General features: G+C 43.4%; 1 protein-coding gene across 1 annotated transcript in view; it reads left to right on the plus strand.

The window, feature by feature from the left end:
* DGKK (diacylglycerol kinase kappa) overlaps positions 1–13,982 on the plus strand; it is a 252,654-nt gene that overhangs the window by 165,329 nt on the left and 73,343 nt on the right. Inside the window, exons 10-13 of the mRNA XM_056128612.1 lie at positions 940–1,042; positions 7,333–7,516; positions 8,105–8,213; positions 9,106–9,245. Of these exons, the coding sequence (XP_055984587.1) occupies positions 940–1,042; positions 7,333–7,516; positions 8,105–8,213; positions 9,106–9,245 (536 nt within the window). The remainder of the gene's footprint in view (positions 1–939; positions 1,043–7,332; positions 7,517–8,104; positions 8,214–9,105; positions 9,246–13,982) is intronic.

Here is a 13,982-nt window from a genome sequence, read left to right on the forward strand (position 1 = left end):
TGTGCTGTTCCTCATACATCATTTACAAATCATTTACGAGAGTGCATTTTCCCCAAACTGAAACTGCCTGTACTGGGAAGCTGCCCAGCTTTGAACAGGACAAAGGGGGAATGAAAAATCAAGCATTCTTTTAGTTGCTCAGTAGGCAACAGGGAAAATCCCTTTACCTCTTTTTACTACCCTCCTATTAAAATGAGCTCACCACATTCCCCGTACTGGGAACATTGGTGGTGGAGAATGGGCACTGTTGGAGGGATGGGCACTCAATCATTGTATGACTAAAATGTAATCACTAAAATTTGTAAGTCTGTAGCTGTATCTTACAGTGATTCATATATATATATATATATATATATATATATATACACACACACACACACACAATGGTGTTAAGTGAAACTTACTGTAAAAGATAGGCTGGACATGTAATATAATTTAAAGTTTCTGTATTGCCTATAACAAGTTCTGATATCTTTTGGATGATCATTGTTTCTCACTCTCCTTCTTGTACTAAATAAAAAAAATATTTTTCTAATATTAAAATGAGCTCAGTAATGTCTTCCCGAACTTACTGTTTTTTAATGAGGATAGAAGCATAATAGCATGTCATTGGATTAGCACTAATACTGAAAATTCGTCATTCTGTGGGCCACTAAGATTGGGACCCGGGATTGGTATACTCTCAGGTACTGTCATGGATATCTACTGAAAACTACCTTACGACAGCAAAGTTTAGAGGCCATACTCAGGGATGGTGCAAATTGGAGGTAGGGGCATCTAGGTTGAGTCAGTGGGATATGTATGCACAGAAGTTAAGAAGGAAGATTTGAATATTAGTAACTCAAATTTTGGAATTGGAACTCGAAACTAAACATTGTTTTCTCTTCTCTCCCCTGTCCTCTCTCTATTCCTCTATCGTCTGTTCTCCTGTCATTCCAGGTGCATGATGACTGCAGGCGGTGGTTTTCCAAGGAATGCTGCTGTGGGAGTCATCATCCATCCATCATCCCTCCCACAGCTATCAGCGATCCCAAAGGGGATGGTGAGTAACAAACGTTACCTTCAGAAATACATCGGGGTGGGAGTTAAAGTGTAAAGATGTAGAAAATTACTGCTATTTAACTTAACTATTCTGGACTAGCCAAATATTTTAGGGGAGTAGGAATGTGCGTGTGTAGAAACAGATAACTTTTCTCTTTAGACCTTCAAATAATGAATGCTAAATTTTATAATGTATATATATATATATGTGAGCGTATTCTCTAGTCACTGTCACACTTGTTTCTGAATCATAAGAATTGATTTAAGAATTTTCATGGTTTTAAGGCACTAGAAAGAGCTGTATCAAGGAAATACTATATGAACGCCTAGGTTATGTTGCTTTTAAAATAGACACTAACATCAAAGTCATCACTAAATTCGAAACTGTAGCACTGTCCTCCCGTTGTTCACTGATTTGCTCAAGCGGGCACAATGTCTCCATTGTGAGACATGTTGTTATTGTTTTTGGCATATCGAATAAGTCATGGGTAGCTTGCCAGGCTTTTGTCGTGTGGGTGGAATACTCTCGGTAGCTTGCCGGGCTCTCCGAGAGGGGTGGAGGAATCAAACCCGGTTAGCCGTGTGCAAGGCAAAAGCCCTACCCTACCCAAATTTGAAACAAACACAACTATTTTCTCAATAAGCTTCTTTGATACCTTGTCAATTTTTGGAGATGTATTATTTATTTAGTACTCTATAAAGTGACCTAAAGGCTACAAATACATGAGCATTGGCAGAGCTTATGGTTATTGTAGACCCAGGATATTGATATAACAATTGAAAGATTAAGGAGAAATACTTTAGGGACCATAAAATGCTTAGAGATCAGACAGTATCAATGGGAACATTGAATGATAGAAACTCAATCATTATCAACTTTGTAATTTTGTATCATGATGATTCAATTAAAACAATTTTTATTTCATTAAATCAGCATGAGATAAACAGTTATAAAGTTGTCCATGATTTGGTTTCAGTCATACAATGTTCCAACACCCATGCCTTCACCAGTGTACATTTTCCACCTCCAATTTCCCTCCTTCCACCCCCACCCCCAAGTCTGCTTCTAGGGTGGACACTTTTTTTTGTTTGCTTTTTGGGTCACACCCGGTGATGCTAAGTGGTTACTCCTGGCTCATGCGCTCAGAAATTACTCCTGGCGGTGCTCAGGGAACCATATGGGATGCTGGGAATCAAACCCGGGTCGGCCGTGTGCAAGGCAAACTCCCTACTCACTGTGCTATTGCTCCAGCCCCATAAGGCAGACACTTTTTTATTGAATCAGAGTGATATAAACTGTTACAAAGTTGTTCATGATTGGGCTTAAGTCATATAATGTTTCAACATTAATGCCTTCACCAGTACCCACTTCCCTCCAATTAACCCCACTGCTCCCCCACCTACAGTGCATTTGCCTCTCACCCACCAGTTAGTCTGCCTAAGCAAGAGGCACTTTTAATATATATGTTTATGCACTGTAACCTACAATACCTTCGCTGAGAGTTTTATGAATAACACTTTACTACCTTTCAGAATCACCTTTTCCTCCATATTGAATGCTTCTCACCACCATAGTTGTTGCTCCTCCCACCTCTACCCTATCCCAGAGCACCCTCAGGTGGCATATTTTCCATATAATATGAGTTATCATGATATTTGGTTCTGTTTTTTCTGGGTATTTGCTATTTTCCCATTATGTTTCTTTATACCCACATATAAGGTTTTCTAGTTTCTTAGCATAAAGCTTTTCAAAATAGTCTCTGACTATCCTTTGAATTTCTGTGGGTTCTGTTGTGATGTCTCCCTTTTTGTTTCAGATCCTGTTTATTAGTGATCTCTATTTCTCCTTCCTTGTTTATCCATGCTAGTGGTTTATCCATATTTTTATTTTCTCAAAGAACCTTCTCTTGGTTTCACTGATCTTTTGTATTGTTTTTTGTGTTTCCATGTAATTAATTTCTGCTCTAAGTCTTATTATTTCTTTCCTTCTGTCTGGTTTGGGATCCTTTTGCTGGTCATTCTTCAAGTTCTTAATCTGTGAAGTTAAGTTACTTATGTGGGCTTGTTCTTCATTCCCAAGGAATGCTTTTAGAGCTACAAACATTCTTCTTAACACAGCTCTTGCTGTTTTTCAGAGTTTCTGGTTACTTGTGTCTTCATTCTCGTTCATTTCCAGGTATCTTTTTATTTCCTCTTTGATTTCATTTCTAAGCCATTCATTGGTCAGTAGTGATCTGTTTAGTTTCTAGGTTTTGGTTTGAATTTCTGTTTCTGACTGTGATTCACTTCGATTTTCAGTGCATCTTGTCTGAAAAGATCATTGATATAATTTTTGTCCTCTTTATTTTATAGAGGTATGTTTTGTGGCCCACCGTGTGGTCTATCTTGGTGAATGTCCCATGTGCACTTGTGAGGAATGTGTATTCAGCTTTGGGGGTTATGATATGTCATATATATACATATATATATACCTTCTCAACCCATACCTTTCATTTCTTCCTTAAGATAAAGTATGTCCTTGCTGAGCTTGAGTATGTTGATCTCTTAAGAGGTGATAAATCAGTGTTGAAATATCAAACTCTTGTGTTGCTATCGATGTCTTTCTTCAACTCTATGAGCAGTCATTTTAAATATTTTGCTGGTTCCTCATTAGGTGATGTATATTTAGGAGTGTGAGTTCTTCCTGGTATACAGATCCTTTGACCATTAAGAAGTGACCTTCACTGTCTCTTGTAGCCTTCTTCAGTCTGAAGTCTATGTGGTCTGATATTAGAATGGCCACTCCAGCTTTTTTGAGGGAGTTGTTGATTGTTTCCAATCCTTTCACTTTGAATCTGTGTTTGCTCTGACTGTTAAGATGTGTTTCTTGCAGGCAGCAGAATGTTGTGTTCAATTTTTGATCCATCTTGTCATTCTGTGTCTTTAAATTTGTGCATTTAGGCCATTGACATTGAGGGAGAATATTGTTATGGGTTTTGTGCCATCTTTCTACCAAAGTTTGGTGTATTTGAGGGGCTTGTCTTGTCTCTAAAGTAGCCCATTGGTTGTAGCCATGCTTTTGAGGCTATGAAGTTCCCAAGTTGTTGTTTGTCTGTGAAACTGTGTGTTATTTCTTCTTATATGAATGAGAGTCTAGCTGTGTAAGGTATTCTAGGTGATCCACTTCTTTCATTGAGTTTGTTCACTATATCCCAGCAATGTTTTCAGGCCTTTGGGATTTCATTGGATTGGTTTTCTGTGAATCTTAAGGATCCTCCTTTATAAGTAATTTCTCTTTTTGATATTCTGTTTTCAGAATTTTATCTCTGTCTATGGTTTTCATCATTCTGACAGGATGTGTCTTGGAGTATTTTTATTTTTGTTTCTTTTAGCTGGTACTCTTCGGGCTTCCTAAATCTGATTGCATGTACTCGTCATCTTTGGATATGATAGCAATTATATTGTGATAGTTTCTTCTTCGTCATGGTTTTCTTCCTCTCGCTGTGGGGTTCCAATGATTCTTACGTTATTCCTCTTGGCTTCATCCCGATTTTCTCTTGACATCTGTTCATTTATTTTAAGGCTCTTTTTTATTTTCTGCTGTTGTCCTTAGATTCTCTGCACCTCATCTTGGAGCTCACTCATTCTGTCCTCAGCAGCTATTACTCTGTTGCTGAGGTCTTCCACTGAGTTTTTCGTTTCACCTATGAAGTTTTTTAGGTCTGTCAATTCTACTTATATTTTTCTTTGCATTTTATTCACCTCTGCATTCATATCCTCTTATATTTTATCATTAGTGTCTTCCATTGTTTCTTTGAACTCCTTATACGTCCTTTAAAGCTCCATTTAAAATTCTTTTTCTGAGAGGTTATAGAGTTCATTATTACTCTTTGATTTATCTGGGATACCAACTTCAATCATTAGGCTTGGTGAGTTTCTGTGTTGTTTTAACGCAGTCATCTTTCTGTTTTGCAGGGTCTTTTTTTTTCGTGTTGTTGTATGTTTTTCCCCTGCAATTGGGCTACCTTTGTGCATTGCCATGGCTTATTGATAGGTGTATGTAAAGCCTGGGTTAACTAGTACCTCAAATGTGGGGTGTGAAAAATAACTTATTCATGCAGACACGTTAGCAAAAACACGGTTTTATGGTTAGAGGTTTAAAAGATATGCTGCATAGCTAGATCGGGGGAGGGCGACGGTAGGGGCCCATATACCAGATGGAAGACTTAAGTTTGGCGCTCTGGGGGTGGAAGATGGCAGGGGGGTGCGGGTCCTAAAACAATTTTTAAAGAAGTTTCAATTAATTGTAGGAGGTTGCACAGAAATAATTCAGAAATTATATCAATGCACCCAGAGTAAAATTTGTTAAGAGTCTCCTAAAGGAGTTCTAGAGATGTTAGCAGAGAAATCAGAGGCAAGTAAAACTGATTCTTTGTTTAGTTTTGTGGGGATTTAAAAGATTAAATGAGACATAGAGACATTATGGTTTAAGGAAAAATATAAGGATCAGGCAAACGTGACATGAATTTTACTTACTAAAACTCATAATTTCACTTATTTCTTTTACAACTGCTCCCTTTTACATCATGTCATGCTTTCTGATCTCTGTCACCTCTCTAACCTCTTCTGCTACTCTTCCCTTTACTGACTCCACAACAGCCCTACTCTCCTCTTCACTGCCCCCCCACACCAGACAGTGTACCTTCTCTTGTCTTAGCACTTACTCTGAAAACTTCTTTCAGATGTCTTAATTTTTCACATCTTCACTTTGTTCAATACTAATCTCAAATGTTATCCCCTGGAGAATACATCCTTTATTATCCTAACAAATAACATCTCCCTACATTTCTCTCTCCCCCATCTGTTTATGCTGCTTTACTTTTCTTCTTATCACATAATTTTCTATATTTATTTGTTATGGTGCATCTTCTCAATTAGTACATAAGCTCCACAAAAGTAGGGAGTTGTGTACCATGAATCTTTCAAAACAACAATGTTTAAAATGTTGAGAATGGCGCTATGTTTGAATAATATATTCTTGGCGAGTACTTCTAAGTTATGATACTGAGGGGAGAAAGTAGTGTCCCCTTGTAGCTGTGAGTTCTAAAAAGTACTAAAACATCAAAATGACTGTCTCAGGATGCCTCAAAGTTTTGCTGGCCATTGACTAGTACAAATCCTACAGAGAAATCATCATTTATATTTTTCAAGTAAAAATAGTAATGAAATCTGTTCAAGCTGGCAGTTTTCCTTTAGACATCCTTTTGCCCAGGTTATAACAAATTGGTCATCATAACCCTTATCCTCATCCTGATCCTCACCACATTTTGGAATGAACCACACATTTTTTTCTTTGCATTTATTTTTGCTGGTACATCTGGCAAGCCATGAGCTCAGAGTCTTGGGGCCTTTTTATTTGTCTTGAATGTCCTAGTGGGACATTGCTCACTGCCTATCTCCTCACTAACTTTCTTTAATAATCAGTATGAATTGGCAGGCTTTGGCAATTTAGACTGCTATAACCACTTCTCTGATGATAACTTATATGTTGGGGATTATTAAAAACTTCTGTCTTGTTTATACTAATTCCCAATAGTCGTGTTCACTGTAAAAGTTGGTGTGATGATTTGGATTGCTTAACCAGAGCCTTAGAGGAATAATTAAATCTCTATGCTTCTCCCCATATTGCTTTTTTCTGACATTAATTTCTGCCTAAGGTGTCTCTTATATTTTTCCACCTCTTGTGATCTTACAATAAAAACGAGTTATCCCAAGCAGATCTGCTTGCATGCAAGTGCTCAACCCACTATACTATCTCTCCAACCCTCACCCACAGTATTTGTTGATCTTTGGTTGTGGCACCAACTTCCAGATTCCTTGCGTTACATCACTCTTGTGACATGTGTACATCTCTGCAACTTGATGACAAAGACTGTATCCCTAACAATGTCTTGCTTGATTGTTTGTATATAGCAGTTGCTCAACATTTACCTGATAGAAACTGGCATACTTTTGATAAAATTGTTTTTGGGTTCTGTATTGACTTTTCCTCTGCTCTTCAGTCTCAGAATTCTGTGGTGAAATTAAACTCGGGGAGGTACTAGATATGTTTATGTACTACTTTGATTATTACAACAGTATTATGGATATTTGCATATATTTAAACTCTTTAAATTGTAATGTTGAATATGTTCAGTTTCTGTATATTAATTATACCTCAATAAAGTTGATTGAAAAATATTTTTGAAAAATTTGATGTGCATAGTTTCCATCTCAACGGCCCTTTTTCTCTTTTTGCTCCTCATGTTTCAGGTCAATTAGTAATATCATCAGACTTCTGGAATCTTGATTGGTCATCACCCTGTTCATGTCCCCTTCTCATCTTCATCAATTCAAAAAGCGGTGATCACCAGGGGGTCGTCTTTCTCAGGAAATTCAAGCAATACCTCAACCCATCTCAAGTTTTTGACCTATCGAAGGGTGGACCAGAAGCCGGGTAAGCATGGAGCAAAGGTTTAAAATTGGGCATACAGAAAGAATTCTTCTATAAATTCTAAATAGAATTCCTGGAATCATTTGTAATATCTGAGTGCAGTATTACACTGCTTGCCTATAATGCTTGTTTTCTCAATTTACGATACAAACACATAACTGTGAAGCATTTTGGGTTGGCTGATTGAAGGGTTTTTAACCTTTTCCCAGAAATCCTTTAAAGTTCATGTCCTGCTCTCAGATTTGCTCCACCTTTTCTCACTGTTTAGTCATATTTTCTCTGAGCCCACCAATCAAATTGCAAAGCATTCTTCCTGAGCCTCAGCAAGTGTGTTTTGCTAAGTTACTATAGCTTCCAGAGCAAGATCAAGTACAGAAAATGTGGAAATAAGGGTATGCCTATTATCCATGCTTTCCAGTGTGAATGCAATCTGTTGTATTAAGTACATAGAAGCATAATGATTACAGGCTACAATAAGAAGGCAGGTAGCCTGTTTTCAGGGCATAAAAGCAACAGTTGGAATATTGTAATAAAGAGTTGTAAAATCCAGAGGTTCATGACATGATGCCTATTTCCCTTTCTTTATTCCAGGCTCTGCATGTTCAAAAATTTTGCTCGCTTTCGTATTGTAGTTTGTGGTGGAGATGGTAGCATAAGCTGGGTCTTATCGGTGATTGATGACTTTGGATTACATGAAAGGGTAAGTTCCTGACTCACTCAATTTAGCCATTTCTAGAGAGACTGGGAAAACAGGGCTATTCATCCAAGGTGCCCTTGGTTTTCTCTCACTCTGTCTGTAAAATACATGTATTCTACTTGTTTTTTAATCAAATTTACTGGTAGATTCCCAATCTAAGACTACTCACTTAGACTATTTTTCATCTATCTGTGGGTATGAATGCAGAGGTTAGCAGAAAGAATAAGCAGTATTCTATTACCAGTGCCTTAAAGAGAAGAGCAAACAAAAAAGAAGTTATCTCATAGCACTCACTCTCCAATTTCCTACCTGTCCTGAGTCACAGGAGTAGCAGAAATTTTGTTTTACCTCACCCAGATCTCCCTAAGAAGCCCCATGATATTCTGACTATAACAGCCATATTCCCATTGACATTCACCTTCTTAGCATTGACTAACTAGAATTTTGTGCCAAATTTATCTTTTATAAGAATAAAAGTGCCAAAACAATAGCACACTAAGTAGAGAGCTTGCCTTGAACACTGGCATTCAGCCTAGGTTTGATCCCCGGTACCACCTACCGTTCCCCAAGCACCGACAGTAGTGATCCCTAAGCACAGAACTAGGAACAAGCCCTGAGCCCTACCAGGTTTGTCCCTAAAACCCAAGGCTCCAACCAGAAAAAAAGAATGACTTAGATATTAACATATTCCTGCAAACTATCCCCTTCTGAATAAGATTTGTGTTTCAATTGAGGACCAACTTATTAGAGAAAATTCCACTTGACTAAGAATCAGAAAGTTCCTTATTGCCACTAACTCTGAGAACAATTCATTTCCCCCAAAAGCAATTTGCATGGGTTTTTGATGGTTATTTATAGAACTATCTGAAAATAGTGCCTACTTTTGTGTTTGCAGTGTCAGCTAGCAGTCGTCCCGCTTGGAACAGGCAACGATTTGGCCCGCATCCTAGGCTGGGGTGCTTTCTGGAACAAAAATAAGTCTCCTTTGAACATCCTCAACAGAGTAGAGCAGGCTCGTGTCAGGACTCTAGACAGGTAAGTGACAAAATATCAGATCATTGTGCCCCTTTCATACCAACATCAGTTACTTCTAGTTACATTATCTCAGTCAGTTATCTTCTATGACACCTCAAAGAGACACTTTGCTTTTCAGCCTTTAGGACAGGTCAGTTTGTGGGGTCTTCCTTGTCTTTTAGAAACGTAGAATATAAATAAAACCACAGCTCCTCTCCATAGAGCAAGAGCCCCATGGAGAAATTTCAAGGAATCAATGAACACCCTTCAAATAGCATAGCTCGGTGCAGTCCATATTGGAATAGTCCACACATTCTAACTCAGACTATGTTCATTATTTATGTTATAAGGTCTCTTCTCTCTGTCTCCCCTATTTCATATTTTCTTTTTATTTATTTATTTATTGAATCACTGTGGGAAAGGTTACAAAGCTTTCAGGTTTATGTCTCAGTCATGCAAATATCAAACACATTTCCCTTTACCAATACTTATTTTTTACCATGAAGAACCCCAATAAAACCACACCCCCCACCCCTCCCCGTCCCTGTGAGGCAGATGAATTCTAGTTAACACTCTATCTGCTTTGATTAGATTCATTGTTTCAATAAAAGATTCACCACTATTATTTAGAGTTTACCCCCCCCAAATCAGACATGCTGAAAAAGCATTGTGAAGTGATTTGCTTTCTACAGCTGGGTTCAAGAATTAAATGTTGGTTTTGGATTTCTGCTATTTTACCTATTGACCCTGGAAGTATTTCTACTGAAAGTCAGATAGTTAAGAAATTGGTCTCTGTGCACTGGAGACGTGGCCGTGCCGGAGAGCCGCTCGCGGGGGGCAACCAGTGGCCTCGGTAGGGCGTGAAGGGCGAAGCGAAACGCCCCCCTTCCCATGAGGTTTTAGTCGCCCCCACACTCCCGGCTCATACCTGCTGTCCACAAGGCTCCCATGTGGCCGCCATCTTTCTTTCCAGAGAGGAGAGGGCGAATGGGGCAACACCCTTTCCCCTCCGGCAGACTTGATGGCCTGGATCAACGCATAGTCCGTTCACTTTTCTGCTCCAAGCTGCTGGGTTCTGCATTAAGTCCTTGTGCTTCTGGGGCCATGGCCGTGCTGGAGAGCCGCTCGCGGGGGGCGACTGGTGACCTCGATAGGGCGTGAAGGACGGACCGGAACGCCCCCCGACCCATGAGGTTTTAGTCGCCCCCACTCCCCCGGCTCATACCTGCTGTCCACAAGGCTCCCATGTGGCCGCCATCTTTCTTTCCAGAGGGACGAGGGTGGAACGGAGCAACACCCTTTCCCCTCTGGGCAGAAATGATTGCCTGGATTAACGCATAGTCCTTTCACTTTTCTGCTCCAAGCTGCTGGGTTCTGCATTAAGTCCTTGTGCTTCTGGGGTTGTGGCCGTGCTGGAGAGCTGCTCGTGGGGGCAACTGGTGGCCTCGGTAGGGCGTGAAGGGCGGACCGAAACGCCCCCCTTCCCATGAGGTTTTAGTCGCCCCCACACCCCCGGCTCATACCTGCTGTCCACAAGGCTCCCATGTGGCGGCCATCTTTCTTTCCAGAGAGGAGAGGGGGAATGGGGCAACACCCTTTCCCCTCCGGCAGACTTGATGGCCTGGATCAATGCATAGTCCGTTCACTTTTCTGCTCCAAGCTGCTGGGTTCTGCATTAAGTCCTTGTGCTTCTGGGGCCGTGGCTGTGCTGGAGAGCCGCTCGTGGGGGGCAACTGGTGACCTCGGTAGGGCGTGAAGGACGGACCGGAACGCCCCCCTTCCCATGAGGTTTTAGTCGCCCCCAAACCCCCGGCTCATACCTGCTGTCCACAAGGCTCCCATGTGGCCGCCATCTTTCTTTCCAGAGGGAGGAGGGCGGAACGGAGCAACACCCTTTCCGCTCTGGGCAGAAATGATTGCCTGGATTAACGCATAGTCCTTTCACTTTTCTGCTCCAAGCTGCTGGGTTCTGCATTAAGTCTTTGTGCTTCTGGGGTTGTGGCCGTGCTGGAGAGCTGCTCGTGGGGGCAACTGGTGGCCTCGGTAGGGCGTGAAGGGCGGACCGAAACGCCCCCCCTTCCCATGAGGTTTTAGTCGCCCCCACACCCCCGGCTCATACCTGCTGTCCACAAGGCTCCCATGTGGCGGCCATCTTTCTTTCCAGAGAGGAGAGGGGGAATGGGGCAACACCCTTTCCCCTCCGGCAGACTTGATGGCCTGGATCAATGCATAGTCCGTTCACTTTTCTGCTCCAAGCTGCTGGGTTCTGCATTAAGTCCTTGTGCTTCTGGGGCCGTGGCTGTGCTGGAGAGCCGCTCGTGGGGGGCAACTGGTGACCTCGGTAGGGCGTGAAGGACGGACCGGAACGCCCCCCTTCCCATGAGGTTTTAGTCGCCCCCAAACCCCCGGCTCATACCTGCTGTCCACAAGGCTCCCATGTGGCCGCCATCTTTCTTTCCCGAGGGAGGAGGGCGGAAGGGAGCAACACCCTTTCCCCTCTGGGCAGAAATGATTGCCTGGATTAACGCATAGTCCTTTCACTTTTCTGCTCCAAGCTGCTGGGTTCTGCATTAAGCCCTTGTGCTTCTGGGGCTATGGCCGTGCTGGAGAGCCACTCGTGGGGGGCAACTGGTGACCTCGGTAGGGCGTGAAGGACGGACCGGAACGCCCCCCTTCCCATGAGGTTTTAGTCGCCCCCACACTCCCGGCTCATACCTGCTGTCCACAAGGCTCCCATGTGGCCGCCATCTTTCTTTCCAGAGAGGAGAGGGCGAATGGGGCAACACCCTTTCCCCTCCGGCAGACTTGATGGCCTGGGTCAATGCATAGTCCGTTCACTTTTCTGCTCCAAGCTGCTGGGTTCTGCATTAAGTCCTTGTGCTTCTGGGGCCGTGGCTGTGCTGGAGAGCCGCTCGTGGGGGGCAACTGGTGACCTCGGTAGGGCGTGAAGGACGGACCGGAACGCCCCCCTTCCCATGAGGTTTTAGTCGCCCCCACTCCCCCGGCTCATACCTGCTGTCCACAAGGCTCCCATGTGGCCGCCATCTTTCTTTCCAGAGGGAGGAAGGCGGAAGGGCGCAACACCCTTTCCCCTCTGGGCAGAAATGATTGCCTGGATTAACGCATAGTCCTTTCACTTTTCTGCTCCAAGCTGCTGGGTTCTGCATTAAGCCCTTGTTCTTCTGGGGCTATGGCCGTGCTGGAGAGCCACTCGTTGGGGGCAACTGGTGACCTCGGTAGGGCGTGAAGGACGGACCGGAACGCCCCCCTTCCCATGAGGTTTTAGTCGCCCCCACACTCCCGGCTCATACCTGCTGTCCACAAGGCTCCCATGTGGCCGCCATCTTTCTTTCCAGAGAGGAGAGGGCGAATGGGGCAACACCCTTTCCCCTCCGGCAGACTTGATGGCCTGGATCAACGCATAGTCCTTTCACTTTTCTGCTCCAAGCTGCTGGGTTCTGCATTAAGTCCTTGTGCTTCTGGGGCCGTGGCTGTGCTGGAGAGCCGCTCGTGGGGGGTGACTGGTGACCTCGGTAGGGCGTGAAGGACGGACTGGAACGCCCCCCTTCCCATGAGGTTTTAGTTGCCCCCACACCCCCGGCTCATACCTGCTGTCCACAAGGCTCCCATGTGGCCGCCATCTTTCTTTCCAGAGGGAGGAGGGCGGAAGGGTGCAACACCCTTTCCGCTCTGGGCAGAAATGATTGCCTGGATTAACGCATAGTCCTTTCACTTTTCTGCTCCAAGCTGCTGGGTTCTGCATTAAGCCCTTGTGCTTCTGGGGCTGTGGCCGTGCTGGAGAGCCGCTCGTGGGGGGCAACTGGTGACCTCGGTAGGGCGTGAAGGACAGACCGGAACGCCCCCCTTCCCATGAGGTTTTAGTCGCCCCCACACCCCCGGCTCATACCTGCTGTCCACAAGGCTCCCATGCGGCCGCCATCCTTCTTTCCAGAGAAGAGAGGGCGAATGGGGCAACACCCTTTCCCCTCTGGGCAGAAATGATGGCCTGGGTTAACTCATCGTCCGTTCACTTTTCTGCTCTAAGCTGCTGGGTTCTGCATTAAGTCCTTGTGTTTCTGGGGCTGTGGCCGTGCTCCAAACTTAACTCTGATTTTCAGGGAGAAAGATTGGGTCGTTCACTTCTCATTGATCACGTTGTATATAGAGAGATGTCGCGCGGCCGCGTAAGCGGCCGCGCAGTTTTGAGAAAAAGTCCTCGTTCCCGCATACTCGAGCTGTGTTTGTAGAGGCTTCTGGTCACCGGGGTTCCATCTGGGGGAGGCGGGATGCGGCACCTACTCCATCTGGAACTTGCCGGTGATCTCGGCTCTTTTTGGAACCTGTTTTTTCTTTTTTTTTTTCCCTCCGGGATCCCGCATCCTCCATGTGTTCCTTCTCTTATGCTGAACGCTTCAAAGATGGCGCTGGGGGCCCGGCTGTGGGCGTGACTTCCGGAATCAGAGGTTACCTGGGAGGTGTAGTCCGGCAGATTTGAGAAAAAGTCCTCGTTCCCGCATACTCGAGCTGTGTTTGTAGAGTCTTCTGGTCACCGGGGTTCCATTATTTCCTATTTTCTAAATAAAACTTTTCTACTACACATACAAATATGCCACAGCTAATTATCTTGGGAAAATATTATTTTTTGAGAAAATTTTCATCTTCTTATTCTGCTATAATCTATTATAAAAACTATTCTATAGCCTCATCAAATTATCAAAGAAATTGAAAAAAAGAGTTAGAGCAATTGGCCTAGATTGT

The sequence above is a fragment of the Sorex fumeus genome, unplaced genomic scaffold, assembly GCF_029834395.1.
Source record: "Sorex fumeus unplaced genomic scaffold, SorFum_2.1 ptg000065l, whole genome shotgun sequence".
NCBI classification, from domain to species: domain Eukaryota; kingdom Metazoa; phylum Chordata; class Mammalia; order Eulipotyphla; family Soricidae; genus Sorex; species Sorex fumeus.